The sequence below is a fragment of the Mercurialis annua genome, linkage group LG8 (genome assembly GCF_937616625.2).
Source record: "Mercurialis annua linkage group LG8, ddMerAnnu1.2, whole genome shotgun sequence".
NCBI classification, from domain to species: domain Eukaryota; kingdom Viridiplantae; phylum Streptophyta; class Magnoliopsida; order Malpighiales; family Euphorbiaceae; genus Mercurialis; species Mercurialis annua.
This window is the reverse complement of record NC_065577.1, coordinates 35,434,435-35,454,337: the sequence shown is the minus strand read 5'-3', so window position 1 is coordinate 35,454,337 and position 19,903 is coordinate 35,434,435. Positions and strand designations below refer to the sequence as shown.

General features: G+C 32.2%; 1 protein-coding gene across 1 annotated transcript; it reads right to left on the bottom strand.

Moving 5' to 3' along the window:
- Positions 1-228: 228 nt before the first annotated feature.
- On the bottom strand, positions 229-7,276 carry LOC126661038 (mRNA-decapping enzyme subunit 2). The gene is made up of 8 exons (XM_050354791.2): positions 7,037-7,276; positions 5,972-6,123; positions 5,526-5,653; positions 4,277-4,372; positions 2,370-2,522; positions 1,799-1,902; positions 1,644-1,711; positions 229-969 (listed from the first exon to the last, which is right to left on the bottom strand). Exons 1-8 carry the CDS (start codon positions 7,117-7,119, stop codon positions 785-787), a joined length of 969 nt encoding a protein of 322 aa, XP_050210748.1. The 5' UTR covers positions 7,120-7,276; the 3' UTR covers positions 229-784.
- Between the last annotated feature and the right edge of the window lie 12,627 nt (positions 7,277-19,903).

Here is a 19,903-nt window from a genome sequence, read left to right as displayed (position 1 = left end):
ACTGGACTACTCTGATTCCCCAACCCCACAAATCAAAAGTGAAAACAAATAAAAGAATACATATTGTCATGCATGTGAGGCTGTGACCCGGCTATCAAAAGATGAAAACTACCAAATGTCACATTACTTTCCTTCAAAATTACTTGCACAAAAGCACGCGGAATCAACCGAAAAGTACTACACTGAACTTATAAAATGTAGGCAAAAGTAGTAATTATGATTAGCAAGTGACTAGAGAATGCAGAATTCCGCTCGTAATTTAAGTTGCTAAAAGACGGAAAAGTATAACATTAAAGAGTAATTTGTAGCTAAAACAACCGATCAGTAAAAGCTGAACAGAGAACTACATAGAATAAGTTCTGTTCTCATATTAAATATTTTTTTCTCCTAAATTAATCAACTTCAACTCGAGAATTAAATAGCACCACAAGAGAACAAAGAAATGGATATATGCAGATGGTAGAAGTAGTACCCGAAACAGATTGTCAAGAATCTTGGCCCAGAGACAAAAGCACAACCAGAAGTAATAAGTCGCTTGGCGTTTAGTGGCAAAGGGATCTTTACTTCAGAGTAATATACAATGATAACCTGACAAACCACTCTCTGCCACAAAAGGTTTTCTGTACAGGATATACACTAAAACCGAACCTTGAATACTGAAATGATTCATGAACATCAGTTATAGCAACTTGATAAGAAGGTGACTACCGATGCTTTGTGAGTCACATAGGAGAAATACTAACCCAGCTATGTAAGCAGCATTTACAATGAAGATTTCTTAATTTCAGCGAGAAAACCCAGCTTCCATAGCTTGTAAGATTCCAGCAGTATCAAATCTAAAACTTCTGAAGCTTTTGCCCGGGCCTGTATCAGGAGGATGAATATCGGTTACAGGCTTAGTTGATCGGACTTCCATTATTTGTGTGCTGCTCCCTATCGAAGTGTGCTTTGCTTTCCACACACACACACCTTTTGAAGAAATGAGAAAGAAATCTCAAAAGTGGACAAGAAAATCAGCAGTTTAACTAGAGTTTTATAAAAAGATCCATGACTCTTGTAAATTATTCTAATCATATTCATGACTCTTGTAAATTATTCTAATCATATCCGTGACTCTTGTAAATTATTCTAATCATATCGATGACTCTTGTAAATTATTAAAGTGATACAGATTACAAATTAGATTCATCACATATGCTGTTCGCAAAGCCCAATTATACGACCAAAGTGTGGATGTGCAACTGAAAGCCTACAATAGGCTGAACCTGAAGGATTGTCCAATTCAAGATTTGCCACTCACTGGCAGTCACTGAAAAGTTATCAGATAAATACTTTCAATTTAAACCCCATATGCAATTTCACATGTTTCTAAGATGCTTTACTATTTTTATGATTTATTAAAACACCAAATATACTCCTGGCCTCAAGCACTCTTCCGACAAGATCTTAAATAGGCTGAAGCATACACGATTTGACATGAAAGATGCTCTAGTTGCCATTTTACTGCTACGAGGGTTATTCTCGTCATTGATTTGTAATTATTTATCAGTATCCCTTCCGTCCTGAGCGCCCTCAATATTTACCTAAACCTAATGTGATGAAGAAAGCATAAACAGATCTCAAGGGATACAAGTGACTGAAACCTTTGAGAGGCAGATCAGGTCTTGGAGCTTGAGGGGGCTGATGCTTAGAAATCCACAACTTCAACGAGCTGCATGCATAATTGTAGATTTAAAACCAACTAACTATAGAAAATCTAGTTAAATACTTACGTTATTGAGATGATCTAAATACTCACTGCAAAAAAGGGGCAACCATGTAAAGCTTGAGGCCAGTTAGCCCACGAGAAATTACATCATCACTTGCTGTCTGTAATTCATCTAGTCGATGCCATGAAATTTCCTGAAAGCATAAAAATAACATTGCACAATTGTTAAACATGCATTAGTAGACTGAGATAGAAAACTCATTGACAGTATCCTGCAGTGGATGAAGGCAGAAACAAATTGGCTAGGCTTGCAAATGAAAATGTTCTTGGTTAAAAAGATCAAGCAGGATGGTATTTTTGGACACTGACACATATTACCAGGGGAGAAGCAACAGCAACACAATGCAAATCCTCTTAATAAAATGTTAAACCAATTAGAATTTTATGATCAAATCAAATAAACTAATTTAATGAAAAAAATGAGTCAATTTAACAATATTCAGCTGCAGATATAAAATTCGAAACAATTATTCACACAAAAGAAGATTTAAACCCAATTTGCCCCCATTTTTATGGAGTTATGCATAGAATCTCTAGCCTATATTAAATCAAAGAACTTAGAAAAGCAGTCAATGAATCCATATAGCAAGCGGTCACATACACTAATCTCCTTTTTCGTAAGTGGTGCAAAGGCAGTGTCATCCTTCACGCCAGCAATTATATAAAGTTTTACCCTCTGCTGCCCAAATATCTCTTCAATGTATTCATCATTTTTGAGAAGATTTGAAATATCAAAACCAGTTTCCTCCTGGACCTGCATATCACAGAAAACAGTTAGGTGTGGAGACAGACAGATACACAGAGAAACACAGCGAGAGTGAAACATAATTCTATCCATTCAAAACTTTTCTTAATTTTTATGGACAAAAAAAATAGTAAATTTTCAATAAATAACCTCCAAATTATCATCAAAGCACATGCAAATGAATAAATATAAAGTGGCTTATCCAAGAAAAAATCTTTTGTTTATCTGTACCTCAAATACAAGGACAACTAGAACAGTTCTTAAAGGAATTGTAAAAACTGAAATCGCTTAAGGTCCAAATGACACAAGAACTTCTTCTAATATGGCTAGTAATATATTTGACAAAGAGTGAGCCACCATTTGAATGGGATAGCCAGAGATCCTTTTCAATGGAGATAGAGGTATAGTAGCCTAGAAGGATGGGTAAGTGCATGGTTTGCACTGTATAGATGAAAAACTAAATAGAGAAAATTCCTCCTTGAAGGACAATCCTTGTACTTTATCCTTCTTCAGCTCTCTTAAAATTGAGAAAAGATTTTTTCTTTAATTCATGTAATGCGGTTTGGAAACCTAAATACTCATCACATATTCCATTACTAAGCTTTTCATCCTCATGTCAACAAGATCCCTTGTCCCAAATTATTACATCACATACATTGCAAAGCCGTTAACTGCTATAACATAGATTGCCTATCTGTATTCATGGATTCTTAAAACACTCGGCAGATAGTCATTGGCAACATCTAAAACCTTAACCCTAATATAGTTTGATTGTAAGTACTATGATGATAAAACTATTGGGCAAATTAATTATTTGACATGGTATCAAAGTCTATGATTGAAAGGTCTAGAGTTTGATCCTTGAAAACCCTCATTTGGTTACAAACAAGGTGAGGTGGGCATGTGTGCTTGTTTGTTCACACTTTAAATGCAATGAAAATTTGCGTGCCAGGGTGTACCCAACAGTTTGAGCTATTGGGTGGAATTGTTATTTGACTACAAAGAAAAAATTGGTTATCACTTGCCATTTGGTTTAAGTGCTCATCAAATTAATATCCAACATGCGAATATGATAAAAATCCTAAGAGATAACTAAATGAAGCCATAGTTGTTAAAGCGCAAAGCGCACTTGAAGCACAAAGGGTCCCATATCGCTTTAAGCGCAAGGCGCAAAAAAAGCGCACGCCCGAGTGAAGGTCGGCGCATATATGTAAAAAAACATTAAAATACCTATGACACACACAATAATTGTCCCCAAAATTAAATATATGGATGATTAGATAAGCCTTATTTATTTTAGAGGATTTAATATATGTTTAATTTATAGTTTTAAAGCTAAATTTGCCCTTCTTACTAAAGTGAAGGGCCATTTTATAAGTTAACTATCTATAATAGTATAAAAAGCCATTTATTAAAGAATAAGGCCTTTAAATGACTTTTTTTGTTGGTTTTGGGCTGTCAAAAGAGGCCCATTAAGATATTAAGAGCCTTTAGTCTTTTCCCTAACATTATTAACCCTAGACAGAGCCGCCGTCACTGGTTTCACTTCTTCTTCTTCCATCACCTGATCTTTCATCTGGTTTTTTTATTTTGAAGAGTCCGATTGCACATCTCCATGTCCGACCCAGATCTTGCCTCGGGTGTTTATGATGCGCACCACCTGCGCTATGCGCTATTCTAGCGCCTTAGCGCGCCTCAGGCGCACTTTTAACAACTATGAATGAAGCATTATACAAAAACAATCATGCAAAAAACAAGCTTACTTCTCGGATGGCACATGCATGGTCTTCCTCATCTTTGTTCTTTTTTCCCCGTGGAAAACTCCAGCTTGTGCCTTTCCATCCCTTTACTAGCAAGCACTGCCAATCACACCACTAAAGTAAGAAAATACTTAAAAGGCATAAAATGTTTTACTTCAACATTACATATATCTGAAAAGTATGGTAAGTTCAAATTAGATTCCATTAGCTACTCAAAAACAGAAGGCCTTACTGGCCATTACATCCCTTTCTACAGAAGATCCAGGATGAAGGATAAACAGCTGAGAAATAGTTCAGTAAACAGATCAACAAAAAGGATCTGCTATGCTAATATACATCCCTTTCTAAAGAAGATCCAGGATGAAGGATCTATACACAGCTGAGAAATAGTTCAGTAAACAGATCAACATGAAGGATCTGCTATGCTAATACCAGGCCAAAACTGTAAGCTGTAGACATGCCAAGTGAAAAAGCACATAAAAGTACTCATGAAATAAAGCCAATATGATGCTCCCATCTGTGCCAGTGCCCCACATTGGTAAAAGTAAGTCACAGTTTCATCTGACTAGCAAATGAATATTTAGAGCTGTTAGTCTTTGGGAGAGTCCCGAGATCTATTGATATGTCACCTCAACCTTGGTGCTTCTTTTCCGTTTCCGGTCAGCTATCACAAATCTTTTTCATCCACAGTACAACTAATATCCTTCTAAGACAAGTTTATTACAAGCTTAATCTCTTATATAGAAGACGCTTCATGTGAGCAAATAATTTATCATTTAAATTTGTTGGCAGATTAGCAATGATGAAAAGTTATTTGATAATAATATTTGCTAATAAATCACCAAACAATTAACCAGTATTATCAATTAGTAACTATTAACAACAACTGCAAACTAGAACTTAAAATCTTTTCTGGAGATATCCATTTTCCGGGAGAGACAGATAAAATTAGGCTGCAGCCAATAAGTAAAAAAATGTTACCAAAGCAAAAAATTAAAATACTTTTCTCTAACTTATTTTTTCAAGATGATAATTGATAGCATGACAGCTGATAGCTGGAACATACAAAAAAGAAATTAATGAAAATGATACAACTTTCATGCTACTGTTGGAATTCCCAGAACAATAAATAAAAGAAGGTACTAGCTGATGGAAATTGAAATCAGAACATTACTAATAAGAACTTCTGTCATTAAATGAGAATCATGAGATGCTAGCATTTTCTATAAGATTTCATAATAGGAAGCCTCACCCTCTCATAGGTTTCATCCAGAATTATTGCCCCAGTTACAGGAACTCGAACCTTGTAAGAAGTGAAGTCCTTAAATATGTCATCTATGTGAGCAACATAGGGTCTCAAAACATCACAGCTATTAAACACTGCAGTATATCAAGGAAACAGAATAAAATGATAAAATAAATGCCACAAAAATAAAACACATGAACATATAGCAACTTAAGAGAAATGAAATGCCAATTAATATTTAAAGTCCGTAGATGGATGAGATTTATACTATTAAAAAGAAAACCCAGCTAGCATATGGCTTTTTATATCACAAAGTCAAAAAAATAATAGTAAACACGATTAAAAGCCAGTCAGCCAAATAGCACATCAACAATTAGTTAACAGAATTAGCAAATAATCATGTATTCCCAATATTAAAGGATGCAAATCAAGGCGGACACTAAAAAGGATACTTAGAGAAGTGAATTCCTTAAGATTCAATGACTTGAGAGAAGGATTATTTTCAACTGAATTGTCCTCATAGAACCAGTGTGCATACTCCACAAGGAATAGAATTCTCTCAAATGATTGTTGATCTTCCTTCGGCACATTCAAAACAAACCGACTGCATCAAATTATTAACAAAAGATTCAGATACAAACTTTAACAAGTAAAAATACAAAGATGGTTCTCAAATTGGGGAAAAGAAAGAGAGAAATGAGATAAACAAGAGAACAAATTTTTGTAATCATATATCCATAAATCCCAACAACGAATGATTCCTGAGTTCTGATAGCCCTATAATACTACATCCAATCCAATCACTTCAAGAAACGCCAAATACATCAACGAGAAGCAACACTTAATCGTATTAATGGGTGTGCCAAATGGTCATGTATATGCATCAGTCACACTACTTGAGTATTTATAAAGCGCACATATAAACGCATTCATAAAAGTGAGAAATTAGATTTGTGTTTCAACTTGTTTTCAACAAATCCTACATTTTTCTGATAATTCTCAATTCCTATTGGTACCTTTGCTAGAAAGCAACTATACAAAATTAAAACAAAGAAATAAATTCCAACATGTAATACAATTAAATTCCTTGAAGGTAACATAGTGTTAGTATCACATGCAAGAAGCAATCCTTTTTGCATTAATCAATACATAGCACAGATACGGGGAAACGGGATACTCGGACAAGGACACCTTAAAACAGTATTACTTTAAGGTTTCCTAGGTAAAAGATGAAGTTTTATATCCGAAACTGGACACGTTGATTGTATGAAGTATAAGCGCAAAAACCTAGCAATTCACTCGAACACATATAAATGGTCTCACTAACCAAACAAAATTGTGCATTCTAAATTTTCATTTTAACAAACATTTAATTATTATGCAACTTAACAAAAACTACAAATTACACAATTATTTCGTTTACCTCTATGAATCCTTCAATAAAAATAACTATCACATTGTATACTTCGATAACATATCAAAGAAAAATTTACGAATTGTGGAGAAAATATAGGGACCTGCAAAGATCGTCGAGGAGCTCCGGCGGAGGGAGAACGCCGTTCTTTAACGGCGCGCTAGAAGATCGGTGAATACCTGACATAGTTTTTCAATTTTTTTAACCTAAACCAAAAATAAACGCCGATTCTGATTCAGAATCTGTAACCTATACTATACAGTTTAATCTCTCTGAATTAAAAGGAAGACGAAGAATTTAATTTTTATTTTTTAACTCAGATATTGGATGAAGTCGTAGTGTGTAGTGAATCCTTGAACCGAGTTTGGACCGGATATAGTTCCGGTCCAACAAAAGGAGCAATCACACCTTTGGGCGTGATTCTGTACAAACCGAATCGAATTAGACCAAAATCTAATTGAATTGAAATTTTAAGAAAGTAAAATTTTCAAATCGAATCAAAACGATCGGTTTCTAAATTATGTTCAATTATTTCTAAACCTTGCTAAAAATATTTATTTAAACCAAATTAAACCGAACTTGCGAACTTTTATTATTATATCAAACAGAACCAAACTAAATTCGACTGTTCGATATGATTATTCAGTTTCAGTGGGTTTGCACACCTATAAATAGAGGTGGCTACGGTTTATAATCCGGCGGTTTTGGTTCGGAACCGCCGGGTCACGGTTCAAGAAAATATGGAACCGGCCCAGAACCGTCTAAGTGACGGTTCCTTGACAGTTCCGATTTCGGTTCCAATTCCGGATTCTAGATGGTTCAAAAAAATTGAAGTAAAATTAAATTTTAATTTTTAAAAGTATAATTTATAAATAAAATAACACGTGAAGATAATATTGCAAGAAAATAATAAAATAAAACAAATTATAAATACTTTTTTAGTTAACTTTTTATCGACGAGTTCGACCCTTAAACCACCGATTCACGATTCAATAAATTTAAAACCTGCTTAAAACCGGTCTTTTTACAATTCTAGACTGATTTTGGTCCGGTCCAATTTTAACTGGTTCTAGACCGGCTTTGAATGGGCCAGTTCACGAGCTGACCCGCTCATAGCCAGCTCTACCTATAAATATAGGGCTTCTTACAAATATACTCCTTTTCACCTTATTGTATATGTTTATACGCTTACATTGTTTCTTTTTCATCAATACGCTTTTTAAAAAAACAAAATAGCAATTATACATCAAAATTAGTTAAAGCATCTGGCTATCTTCTTTCGTCCTCTTCCCTTCACATCTTTCTTCCCTCTTCTTCTTTATTTTACCTGTTACTTTTTTAAATCAAAATTATTTTTTACAAACTAAAAAGATTATGTTATTTATTTATTTTTCATAAATCAATTTTAAAAAGAAGTACAATAATTTCAAATGAAAAGATTTAATCCCTTTCCATTAATTTCTAAATTTTTACATTTATATTTTATAAATTTACTTTTGAGGTTTAATATTTTGTTCTTAATGTTTAAGTTACATAGTCTTTTATTTTAAATGAACATTTTATTAAATTTCTATTTTTTACATGTGATAAATTTCACCTTTAAATGTAAAACTCATATTATTTAGTATTTCTCAGCTTTTTTTTTACTTTTTATATTAAATTCCATGATTTGACTAAACAATAGCTACCTTTTCCCTAAACTACACTAATTATATAAAGCTTATATATTATCAAGGCTCAATGGCAAAAAAAAAACTCAATCTTTACGATTTGTTACAATTATATCCAAACCTTTTAATTTTTTACAATAATATCCAAATTGCACTTTTTATGTGATTTTTTTTTTTGAGTTTTTTGCCATTTTTTGGGACTTTTACTATATTATTATACATCAAAACGTAATAATAGCCTAATATCTTAATTGAAAACAACAAGTTTAGCCATCAATTTGACTATTATTGCTACAAAAAATGCAATTTGGATATTATTGCAAAAATTAAAAAGTTTGGATATAATTGCAACAAGTCGTAAAGGTTTGGTTTTTTTACCATTAGACCTATTATCAATGATAATAATACATTAATCTTAGTCTGTTATAACTAGTTGGGTCATGTTACTAAACAATTATCTTCATATTTTATTATTAAGTTTAATTTTAATTTCTGAAATTGTCTTTTGTGACATTCTTCACATTAAAATTTAAGAAAATTTAATCTTTAAACATGATTTATAGGTGTTGATAAATCAAATAAAATAAGAAGAGAATGATATCCAATTGTGAGTTAGCAAAGAAAGTTAAATATAAAAAATCAAAAGGCAATTGAATTATATTATTTAAGTGACACAATTGAGAAAAAAAACCATCTGCTACTTACAAAAAATGATTTTTTTTAAATTTTTGTATCGCTTTCAGTTGTTTTTTGGTTGATTATTAGTGAATTACTGGTTGATTTTTGGTTGCTCATTAGTTGCTCTTTGATAGCTTGTTTTCTGATTGATTATTGATAGCTTAGTGGTTGATTATTAGTGACTCATTATTTGCTTTTTAATTGCTCTTTTTACTTCTTAGATTTTATTTCCATTTTACATCCGTTTTAATGAGGATTTATGGTCTAAGTTATAAAAAAAAAACTAAAAGTGCAAATAATAAGATTTGACTATAAAAGATAAGTGTCTAAATTAAGAAAAAGTAAAAAAATATGTTTTTAATTATTAAAAATAAATGTTTAAAATTAAATAACAAAGTGTCCAAATAAAACAAATTAAATAAAAAAATATTAAATATATTAATCATATACAATGGTAAAATTTGATAACTAACATTAATCATATAATAATTTATTTAATTTAAACTTATGAAAAATGGATTTATTTTAAGATTTATTATGTTAATTAGAAATAAATAAATAAAAATATAAAAATTAAAATTATGAAATAAATATGAAAAAAAAAATCAAATGAATAAGGTTGAATAAAAAAATAAAAGAATTACTAATAAACAAAAAAATGATATTATTGAGTTGATAGAAATAATAATATTTATAATTAATAAATAAGTTAGTCTATAAAAGAAATAAGTACAAATTAATTGTATTGATTTGGCAAAATTAAGATGAAATGGACATAATGAATCTAATAATTGCATAATTATTCTAGCAAACAAACAAAAGCATACTCATATAACCATTTGAAAAAAAAGCGTAATTTTGAAAGAAAATAGTCAAAAAAGAGCACGCTTGCTAATAAAGTTTTTGAGCAGGTAATCTTAAAAAGATTAATTAAAATGGCGTAACAGGGGTAATTTTCTCATAAATATAGGTCTAATATTTATCTTGAGAAATGAACTCTTTTTAAAATTTAAAATTTACTATTTATTCTATTATTTTTATTTTATTAAGTTCATCTTCATTTATGAATTTTAGATTTTTTTAATTTATAAAAAATGATAATGATCTATCTCATAGGAATATTATTAAATCATTTTTAAAATTTTGAAGATCTATTCGAGATAAAATAATTTTTAAATAATAGTAGAGATTTATTTATACACCTATTATATTATTATTTAAAAATTATATTATTATAAAATTAAATACTCTAAAAATAAATAAGTTATAATGTATTTAACTAAAAAATAAATTCAAATGTATACTCAGAATAGAATAAAATTTTCCTACAACCTTGGTTGCAGGAAACTCCTACAACCATTGACATGTCATTTATTGATTGGCCTCTTTAAATATATTTAATATTTCTACAAAGATACATTTTTAGTTCCTATATTTTATAAAACATGTCCACATAATTTATGACTTCTAAAATTGCAAACTGAACAGTATTATTTCTGATTGATAATTTTTATCTATATTTTAATTTCTTTTAGACGGTAGTGTTACATATAATAAAATGATAGTTGGAATGAAATTAACAAAAATTATTAAATTAGTTAATTAAAAATAATTTTTTTATAAGTTCATCTACCAAAATTTTTATTATAACTTTTTTTAAAATAATATATTATTTTAGATAAACATATATTTCATCCATTTTTATTTTTTAAAATTATGATAAGTTACAATTAAATAATTTTAGATAATTGTTGCAATAGTAAATTAAAATTTAGACTATATTATTATAACTATATGAGTTAATTTTCATTCATGATAAAATATTAATAAGAATTATAGTTTTAGGAATATTATTTGGGAAAAAAATAAAATAAAATTATTCTAAATAATTAAAATATAACTTTCAATAAAATATAGGAATTAAAGTTATAATTTTATAAATATATTAAATATATTGAAATAGGCCAATTAACAAGTGTGATGTCAATGGTTGTAGGAAAATTTTATTTATTAGAATATAAAAATGCAAACTAATATTATATGATGATTTCTAGTCTAATCACTTAACCATATAATAAAAATTACTAATTTAATTTTAAAAATAATTACAAATCTATTAGATGATCCTAATTATAATCCTTGATGTATCTTTAATTTTGGAATTTATATACAATGATTTCTATTCTAATCACAATCATTTGCTGATAGCCTATCTATGAGTTTAGTGAGTTATGGATTCAGGAGATACGTAGAGTTTGCTTAGCTCACTTGGGGAGCCTTGATATAGAGGTTTGTGACTGATCTCCCTCCAAATATGTCGATTTAGCGATTCGCCTGTCATTTGAATTTTGATCATGTAATAACCCCCGCTATTGTGACATAAGCTAGGATGCACAGAAACCTACATGGACAAGTTTTTCCGTTTTGGAAACGTTTCCGTTTCGGAAACTCTCAAAAACTCTTCGAAAACGTTTCAGGCCCGTTTCTGTAAATAGTAAAAGTTGGAAACTCGTAATCTAAAAGGAAACCCATTTCCAATATAGAAAAAAAAAATCTTAAATAGTTAAAAAAAACTTTAAAAAGATTACTATAAATAAAAGGAACTAATCAATCACTCATAGACTTTTTAATTATATAATTTATTGATATGTTATATTTGTTATATATTCAAATTATAGACTTTATAATTATAGAATTTGTAGATATGCCATATTTGTTATAAATTCAAATAATTTATCTTATTAATTGTTATAATAGTTTATTTATATGAAAATAAATTTTTGTAAAAAAAATTAGTATATACATATATATATATATATATATATATATATATTAAATATTTTTATAACTTTATATATTTATAAATATACATCTATATTTTTACAATTTACACGTTTCCCCCACGATTCCGTTTCCTACATTTTGAAAAAATCTGTTTCGCCGTTTCCGTTTCAGTTTCTTTGCAACTTAGGACATAAGAATATGACATGTGATATATGTACTGTAGAAAGTTCGACGAAATACGTGACGTTTTTGATGTTATACGAGATTAAATTATTAATTGGAGTTAGAATTATTGTGAGCAGTTACACGTCTGTTTCAAATCGAGAAGGTTATAGAAAAACGCGTGTAAATATTATATGATGGAGCGTATATTGATAGAATAATTAATTTATTAAATGAAATATATGTGAGAATAAATATAGATATAATAAAATTTTAGGAATAATATTATAAAAATTCACAAGCTATACTTGTTTTTTCTCAATTTAATCAAACTTTAAAACGTCTTAATTATACATACAAAGTTTCATTTTTTTCTTAATACGATACATAAGGTTATAATATGATGACGTGGCTGCATAAAATGATGTTCACCTCAGCAAAATCATATTAATGAATAAGTGTCATGTTAGAATAAGCACCGAATTGAGAAAAAAATGAAATTTCTTATATACAATTGAGACGTTGTTAAAGTTTGTAATTAAATTAAAAAAACAGGTATAATTTATGAATTTATTTAACATTATTTTTAAAATTTATATATATATAAAAAGGAATAAATAAATATTTTATATATAAATATAAGAATTGAAAGAAAGAATACCGGAGAAGAAAACCTTTAAACACTGCTTTGAATCTTATTATTTGATATATTGAAATACAAGAAAAGACCCAGAATATATAGTCATATTCTGGTCAGAACATATCCCAACAATCTAGGAGACAAATCAGTAACATAACTGGAAATAAGAAAATAAGGAAACACAATAGACAATAAAGGCCTTGATTTTGTTCCTTAAAGATTAGGAAGACCAAATCAATCCTTGATTGCCTGCTGATTTCTTGGATATTTAGGATACCAAAGATAGTCTGATTTTCAACATTCCCCCTCAAGCTAGATTGTATACATCAAACAATCCTAGCTTGTACATCATTTTTTCAAACAGAGATTTGGGCAATCCTTTAGTTAGAATGTCGGCTGTCTGATCGGCTGAAGCTACATGAGGAATGCAAATAGTCCCATCTTCTATCTTCTCTTTGATAAAATGCCGATCAACCTCTACATGTTTGGTACGATCATGATGCACGGGATTATGAGCTATGCTGATGGCAGCTTTATTGTCACTGTACAATCTCATAGGTCCTTTTATTGTAACCTGAAGTTCTTCAAGAAGTAGCTTTAGCCAAATTAACTCACTAACTCCATTTGCCAAGGATCTAAATTCTGCCTCAGCGCTGCTTCTAGCTACTACATTCTGTTTTTTGCTTCTCCATGTCACCAAGTTTCCCCAAACATAGCAACAATAACCAGATGTAGATCTCCTATCAACCATTGAACCAGCCCAATCCGCATCAGTATATGCTTCAATTTCACGAGACTCTCCCTTCTTAAAGAACAATCCTTTTCCCGGACTTCCTTTTAGATACTTCAATATTCGAGTGACTGCATTTTGGTGTTCTTCATAAGGAGCATGCATAAACTGGCTAACCATACTGACGGCGAAAGCTATATCAGGTCTTGTGTGAGCTAAATAAATGAGTTTTCCAACAAGACGCTGATATCTACCCTTGTCTACAGGTGTACTTGAATTTTGATCTCCAAGTTTGATGTTCGGATCAGTTGGAGTATCAACAGGCTTGCATCCAAGTAACCCAGTCTCCTTCAGTAGATCTAGGATATATTTTCTCTGAGATACAGAGATACCAGATCTATTTCGAGCAATCTCCATACCCAAAAAGTATCTTAGCATACCCAAATCTTTGATCTCAAATTCATGTGCAAGCTTTCTTTTCAAAATATTCATTTCTGGAATATTATCACCTGTTAAGATAATATCATCAACGTATACAATAAGTATAGTTGATTTGCCACCTTCATGTTTGTAGAATAGCGTGTGGTCACTGTGAGCCTGCGTATAACCTTGTTGGCGGACAACCTTTGTGAACCTTTCAAACCATGCTCTTGGCGACTGTTTTAGTCCGTAGAGAGATTTTTTTAACTTACACACCTGCCCTGTCTGTTCTTTACTCATAAAACCTGGAGGGAGTTCCATATAGACTTCTTCAGTCAAGTCGCCATTGAGAAATGCATTCTTAATGTCAAGTTGATGGAGCGGCCACTCGAGATTTGCTGCAAGAGAGAGAAGGACTCGAATTGTATTGAGCTTTGCAACAGGGGCAAATGTCTCCTGATAATCTATCCCGTATGTCTGAGTAAACCCTTTAGCTACCAAACGTGCCTTGTGTCTTTCAATGGACCCGTCAGATTTATACTTCACTGTGAATACCCATTTACAACCTACTGGAACAGCATCTCTGGGTCTTTTAACCACTTCCCAAGTCTCATTTCTTTTCAAAGCTTGCATTTCTTCCTCTACAGCCCTTTTCCACTCAGGTTGTTGAAAGGCTTCTTCAATAGTTTTGGGAATTTCTGTATCATCAAGGTTTGATACTAAAGCTTTCATGGAAGAGGATAAATGGTCATACTGAACAAAATTGGCTATAGAATGCTGAGTACAAGACCGAACACCTTTCCTTAAAGCAATAGGCTGATCATTAGAATTGTCCTCAGGAGAAAGAATAAGAGAATTACCTGAGTCCGGGTTGGATTCATGACAAGTCTCGAGAGTAAGAGGAGTTTGTTGATTAATCCGACGAGAGTAAACACGAAGTTCTGTATTCGGTTGGAATTTGTGTTGCTGGTTATCTAGATCAGGCACCTCATTTTTCTCTTGATTATCTGTCATATTTGAAACCTTTCTTTGCAAGTCACTTGCATCATTTACATCAAAATTTTCTATTGTTGGCAAACTGATATCCTTAGAGTGCGAGGGTGAAGTATTAGATTCCAGCATAGACATGCTAGGGGAAGTGGTGGAATTGAGGATTTCAGTAGAAAAATGCCAAAAATTTCCTTCATTGTTATTTTCCCCCTGAAGGGAATTTGTGGGAAAGAATGGAGTATTTTCAAAAAAAGTGAGATCCATGGTCACAAATAATTTTTTTTTTCTGGAAAATAACATTTGTACCCTCTTTGATTTGCAGCGTATCCAAGAAAAATGCATTTGAAAGATTTTGGATCAAGTTTATTTCGATTAGGTTCATGGTTATGAGCAAACACAGTACATCCAAACACTTTTAGAGGAAGACTACTAATAGTCCGATTCTTAGGAAAAGATTTAGAAAGGACATTTAGTGGAGTTTGAAATTGAAGAACCTTTGTGGGCATTCTATTTATAAGGTAGCAAGCAGTGAGAACGACATCTCCCCAAAAATGTTTAGGAGTATTAGTTGCAAACATGATAGACCTAGCAACTTCCAAAAGGTGTTTATTTTTTCTTTCAGCAAGGCCATTTTGCTGAGGTGTGTTGGTGCAAGAACTTTGATGAACAATTCCATTTGTTTTGAAATATCCTCCTAAGATCTGGTTAAAATACTCTCTACCATTATCAGTGTGTAAAATTTGGATATTTGTAGAATACTGAGTTTTAACCATGTTGTGAAAGTTTATGAAAGTTTGTTCAACATCAGATTTGTCTTTGAGCAAGTATAACCAACAAACACGAGTATGATCATCGATGAAGGATATAAACCAACGCTTTGAATAAATATTATGAGACCGTGAGGGTCCCCAAACATCACTATGAATCATAGCAAAAGGTCTAGTAGCTTTATAAGGTTTTGGTTTAAACACAGATCTTTGATGTTTAGCTAATGGGCATATTTCACATTGAAAAACGTCATTATTCTTAAACAAAGAAGGAAACAGATGTTTTAAATATGCAAAACTAGGATGTCCTAACCTAAAATGCCACAACATTACTTGATTTTGTCTTGAGGAAGGTTCCCAACATACAGTATGAACTTGTTTGATCTCGTCGGTTCCTTCGTCCAAGTAATATAGCCCCTCATACTCCCTAGCATTGCCAATCCTCTTCCCCGAACGTCGGTCCTGAAATTCACAATGGTTCTCTGAGAATACCACTCTACAACCACAATCTTTAGAAATTTTGCTCACAGATAGTAGATTACAAGATAAATTTGGAACATGTAATACAGACTTAAGAACAAGTGAGTTAATTTTAACAGTTCCAATTCCAGCAATTTGAGACAAGGACCCATCAGCAATCCTTACTTTAGTGTGACTATAATTTGGAATATATGAGGAAAATAATTGAGCACAACCTGTCATATGATCTGAAGCCCCAGAGTCAACAATCCATGATTTGTTAACTTCTTTTGTGCAATTTAGGGCTGAAAGAAAATTACCTTGTTGGGCAATTAAAGAAGTACCAGTTACTTTCTCATGAGCGAGTAGCTTGTAAAGGCACTCAAGTTGCTCTTTGTTGAGGTTGATGTTGCCTAGATGTTCACCTGATTTTTGTTCAGCACGCTCCGTATTAGATTGATAGGCAGTGGTCTCCTTTTGAAATTGTCCAGGTTGCCTTTGATATTCGCGGTTGTTCTGATAGGGAGGTTTCCCATGTAATTTCCAGCATATGTCTCTCGTGTGAGTAGTCTTTTTACAGAAATCACACCAAAGATTACCCTTTTTTGTGCGTCTTGGTTCATTATAAAATTCTGATCTTCTGTTCTGCTCGTGGCTTTTTGAGACCAGTGCAGATGCCTCTGTTTGCACAATACTTCTAGGATCACCAAGCATAATCTTTCGCCTACTTTCCTCCCTTCGAACTTCAGCAAAGACCTCTTCAATCTGAGGTAGAGGCCGGATTCCAATCATTCTACCACGAACCTCGTCTAGATCCTTATTCAGCCCTGCAAGGAAGTCATAGGTACGGGTTTTTTCTATAAGTTTCACATATTTTTCTGCACACTCACCGCACCAATCATTTGGTTCAAACAGATCCAGCTCCTGCCATAACTTGGTAAGGGTGGTGTAGTACTCTGTGACATCCGTACTTCCTTGTTTGAGATCCCTAGCTTTTTCTCTTAATTCGCATAACTGTGCTGAATTATCCAGATCAGAATATGCAAATTTCACCTTGTCCCAAATGACTTTGGCCGTGGAGTGAACGAGATATAATGATCCAATATGTTCTTCCATAGAGTTGATGAGCCAGGACATCACCAAAGCATTTTGAGTGTCCCACACAGTGTACATAGGGTCAGTTGAATCTGGCTTCTTTGTTGAGCCATCAAGAAACCCAATTTTTCCTCTCCCTCGAATAACCATCTGGACAGACCGTGACCATTGAAGATAGTTTTTTCCATTTAGTTTGTAGGGAGTGATTTGAAGGGAAGAGTTATCAAAAGAAGCAGTGGGGTTAATTGTAAGGCCCGGTATAGAGGAAGATTCAGTAGAAGCTTCCTCTTTTCTGTCCTTGCTTAACCCTGTCAAGGCCTGCTTAAAGCTATTGGCCATGGTGTTCTCCTCTCAACGGTATCCTGGCTTTGATACCATGAAAGAAAGAATACCGGAGAAGAAAACCTTTAAACACTGCTTTGAATCTTATTATTTGATATATTGAAATACAAGAAAAGACCCAGAATATATAGTCATATTCTGGTCAGAACATATCCCAACAATCTAGGAGACAAATCAGTAACATAACTGGAAATAAGAAAATAAGGAAACACAATAGACAATAAAGGCCTTGATTTTGTTCCTTAAAGATTAGGAAGACCAAATCAATCCTTGATTGCCTGCTGATTTCTTGGATATTTAGGATACCAAAGATAGTCTGATTTTCAACAAGAATATTAAAAGAAAACAAATGAAAAGAAAAAGGAAGGAAATGATTAACATTAGGGCTGTGGGTTCAATGAAGTGGCAACACTTTCAAAATATAAAGTTTAGGCGAAACCCTTTCCGTGGTTTCTGTACTTAATCAATTTTATTCAGAAAATTTCTACCGTAAACTTGTTCACGTGCGTGTATTATTAAGTTTCTGTAAATTTTGAAGTATAAGATTTCTGTAAACTTTGAAGAAGAAGGAGATTGTAGAAGAAGAAGATTGATAAAGAGGAAAAATGAATAAATTCTCATTAATCGATAAAGTGGCTCTGTTTACAGTATTTATACACATATCCATGACATGTGTTATTTCCCTATAGGCTATACATATAACGGATATAAAATGAAGAATAAACTAACAGAATATGTTAACTTTAACTGAATCAGTTCACATTTCTGTAACAACTTTCTTAACTGAAAAACAGCTCAAATAAGTCCTGAAATTTGCTGAGTAGATGCAGACTGATTTCTCATCTTATTATCCCCCCCTCAAGATGGAGTATATATGTTATGTATACCCATCTTGTTGAGAAAACTTAAGAAGGCTGAAATAGCCAGAGGCTTAGTAAAGAAATCAACAAGTTGTTGATGTGTTGAAACAGGGATTAGATGTATTAAACCTGATTGTATCTTCTGCCTCACCACATGACAATCTATTTCTATGTGCTTGGTCCTTTCGTGAAAAACAAGATTATGAGCTAGGTAACAAGCTGACTGGTTATCACAATAAACCATGGCTGGTGGTGTATTTTGAATCTGCAGATCTTTTAGAAGATAGGTTAGCAATTATAACTCACATGTCACATTTGCTAATGCCCTATACTCAGCCTCAGAACTAGATTTTGAAACTGTTACCTGCTTTTTTGTTTTCCAGGATACTAATGCTTCTCCTAAAAAAACACAATAACCTGTTATGGACTTTCTTGAGTCAGGACGTGTTGTCCAATCTGAATCTGAGAATGCTTTAAGCTTCAGATTGTTGTCAGTTGGAAAAAATAGACCTTGTCCTGGACTATTTTTCAGATATCTTAAAACTCTTGAGATTGCAGCATGATGAACTTCAGTTGGACAGTCTAAAAACTGTGACAATTGCTGCACATGGTATGATATATGTGGTCTTGTGTTTGTGAGATATATAAGTCTTCCCAGTAACCTTCTGTAAGCCTTTACATCTTTGAATAGATGTCCATCATTCTTTACTAACTTTGTACCAGCTGTCATAGGAGTAGATGCAGGCTTGGAATTTAAAAAACCAGTTTCTGTTAATAAATCAATGGTGTACTTCTTTTGACAAAGATTAATTCCTGTCTTGTTTCTTGCAACTTCTAACCCCAGAAAAAACTTTAATGAACCCAGATCCTTTATCTTGAATCTTTCATGAAGATACTTCTTTACTGAGTTTATGTGAATTGAATCATTTCCTGCTAAAATGACATCATCCACATAAACTAATAAGGCTGTAAAAGAACCATTTTGCTGTTTTGTAAACAAAGAAGAATCTGATGTAGCCTGTGTAAACCCTTGAGATAATAAAGCTTCAGTCAACTTGACATTCCACTGCCTGCTTGCTTGTTTAAGTCCATATAATGACTTAGTAAGCTTGCAGACCATATCAGTCTTTGCATCATTCTTTGTACATTGTAATCCCAATGGTAAGGACATGTATACCTCTTTATGTAATTCACCATGCAAAAAAGCATTATTAATGTCCAATTGCTGAATTATCCAATCCTGTGAAGCTGCAACTGCTAATAACATTCTAATAGTAGTCATTTTTGCAACTGGGAAAAAAGTATCTAAATAATCTATTCCATTTTGTTGAGTATACCCCTTTGCAACTAATCTAGCTTTATACCTCTCCAAT

Coding starts and splice junctions, on each gene's coding strand:
- LOC126661038 (XM_050354791.2), bottom strand. CDS start 7,119: ATGTCAGGTATTCACCGATCTTCTAGCGCGCCGTTAAAGAACGGCGTT. Junction 5,654..5,971: donor TAAGGAATTCACTTCTCTAA/GTATCCTTTTTA, acceptor GATATACTGCAG/TGTTTAATAGCTGTGATGTT. Junction 970..1,643: donor ACCTGATCTGCCTCTCAAAG/GTTTCAGTCACT, acceptor TTTCTTCAAAAG/GTGTGTGTGTGTGGAAAGCA.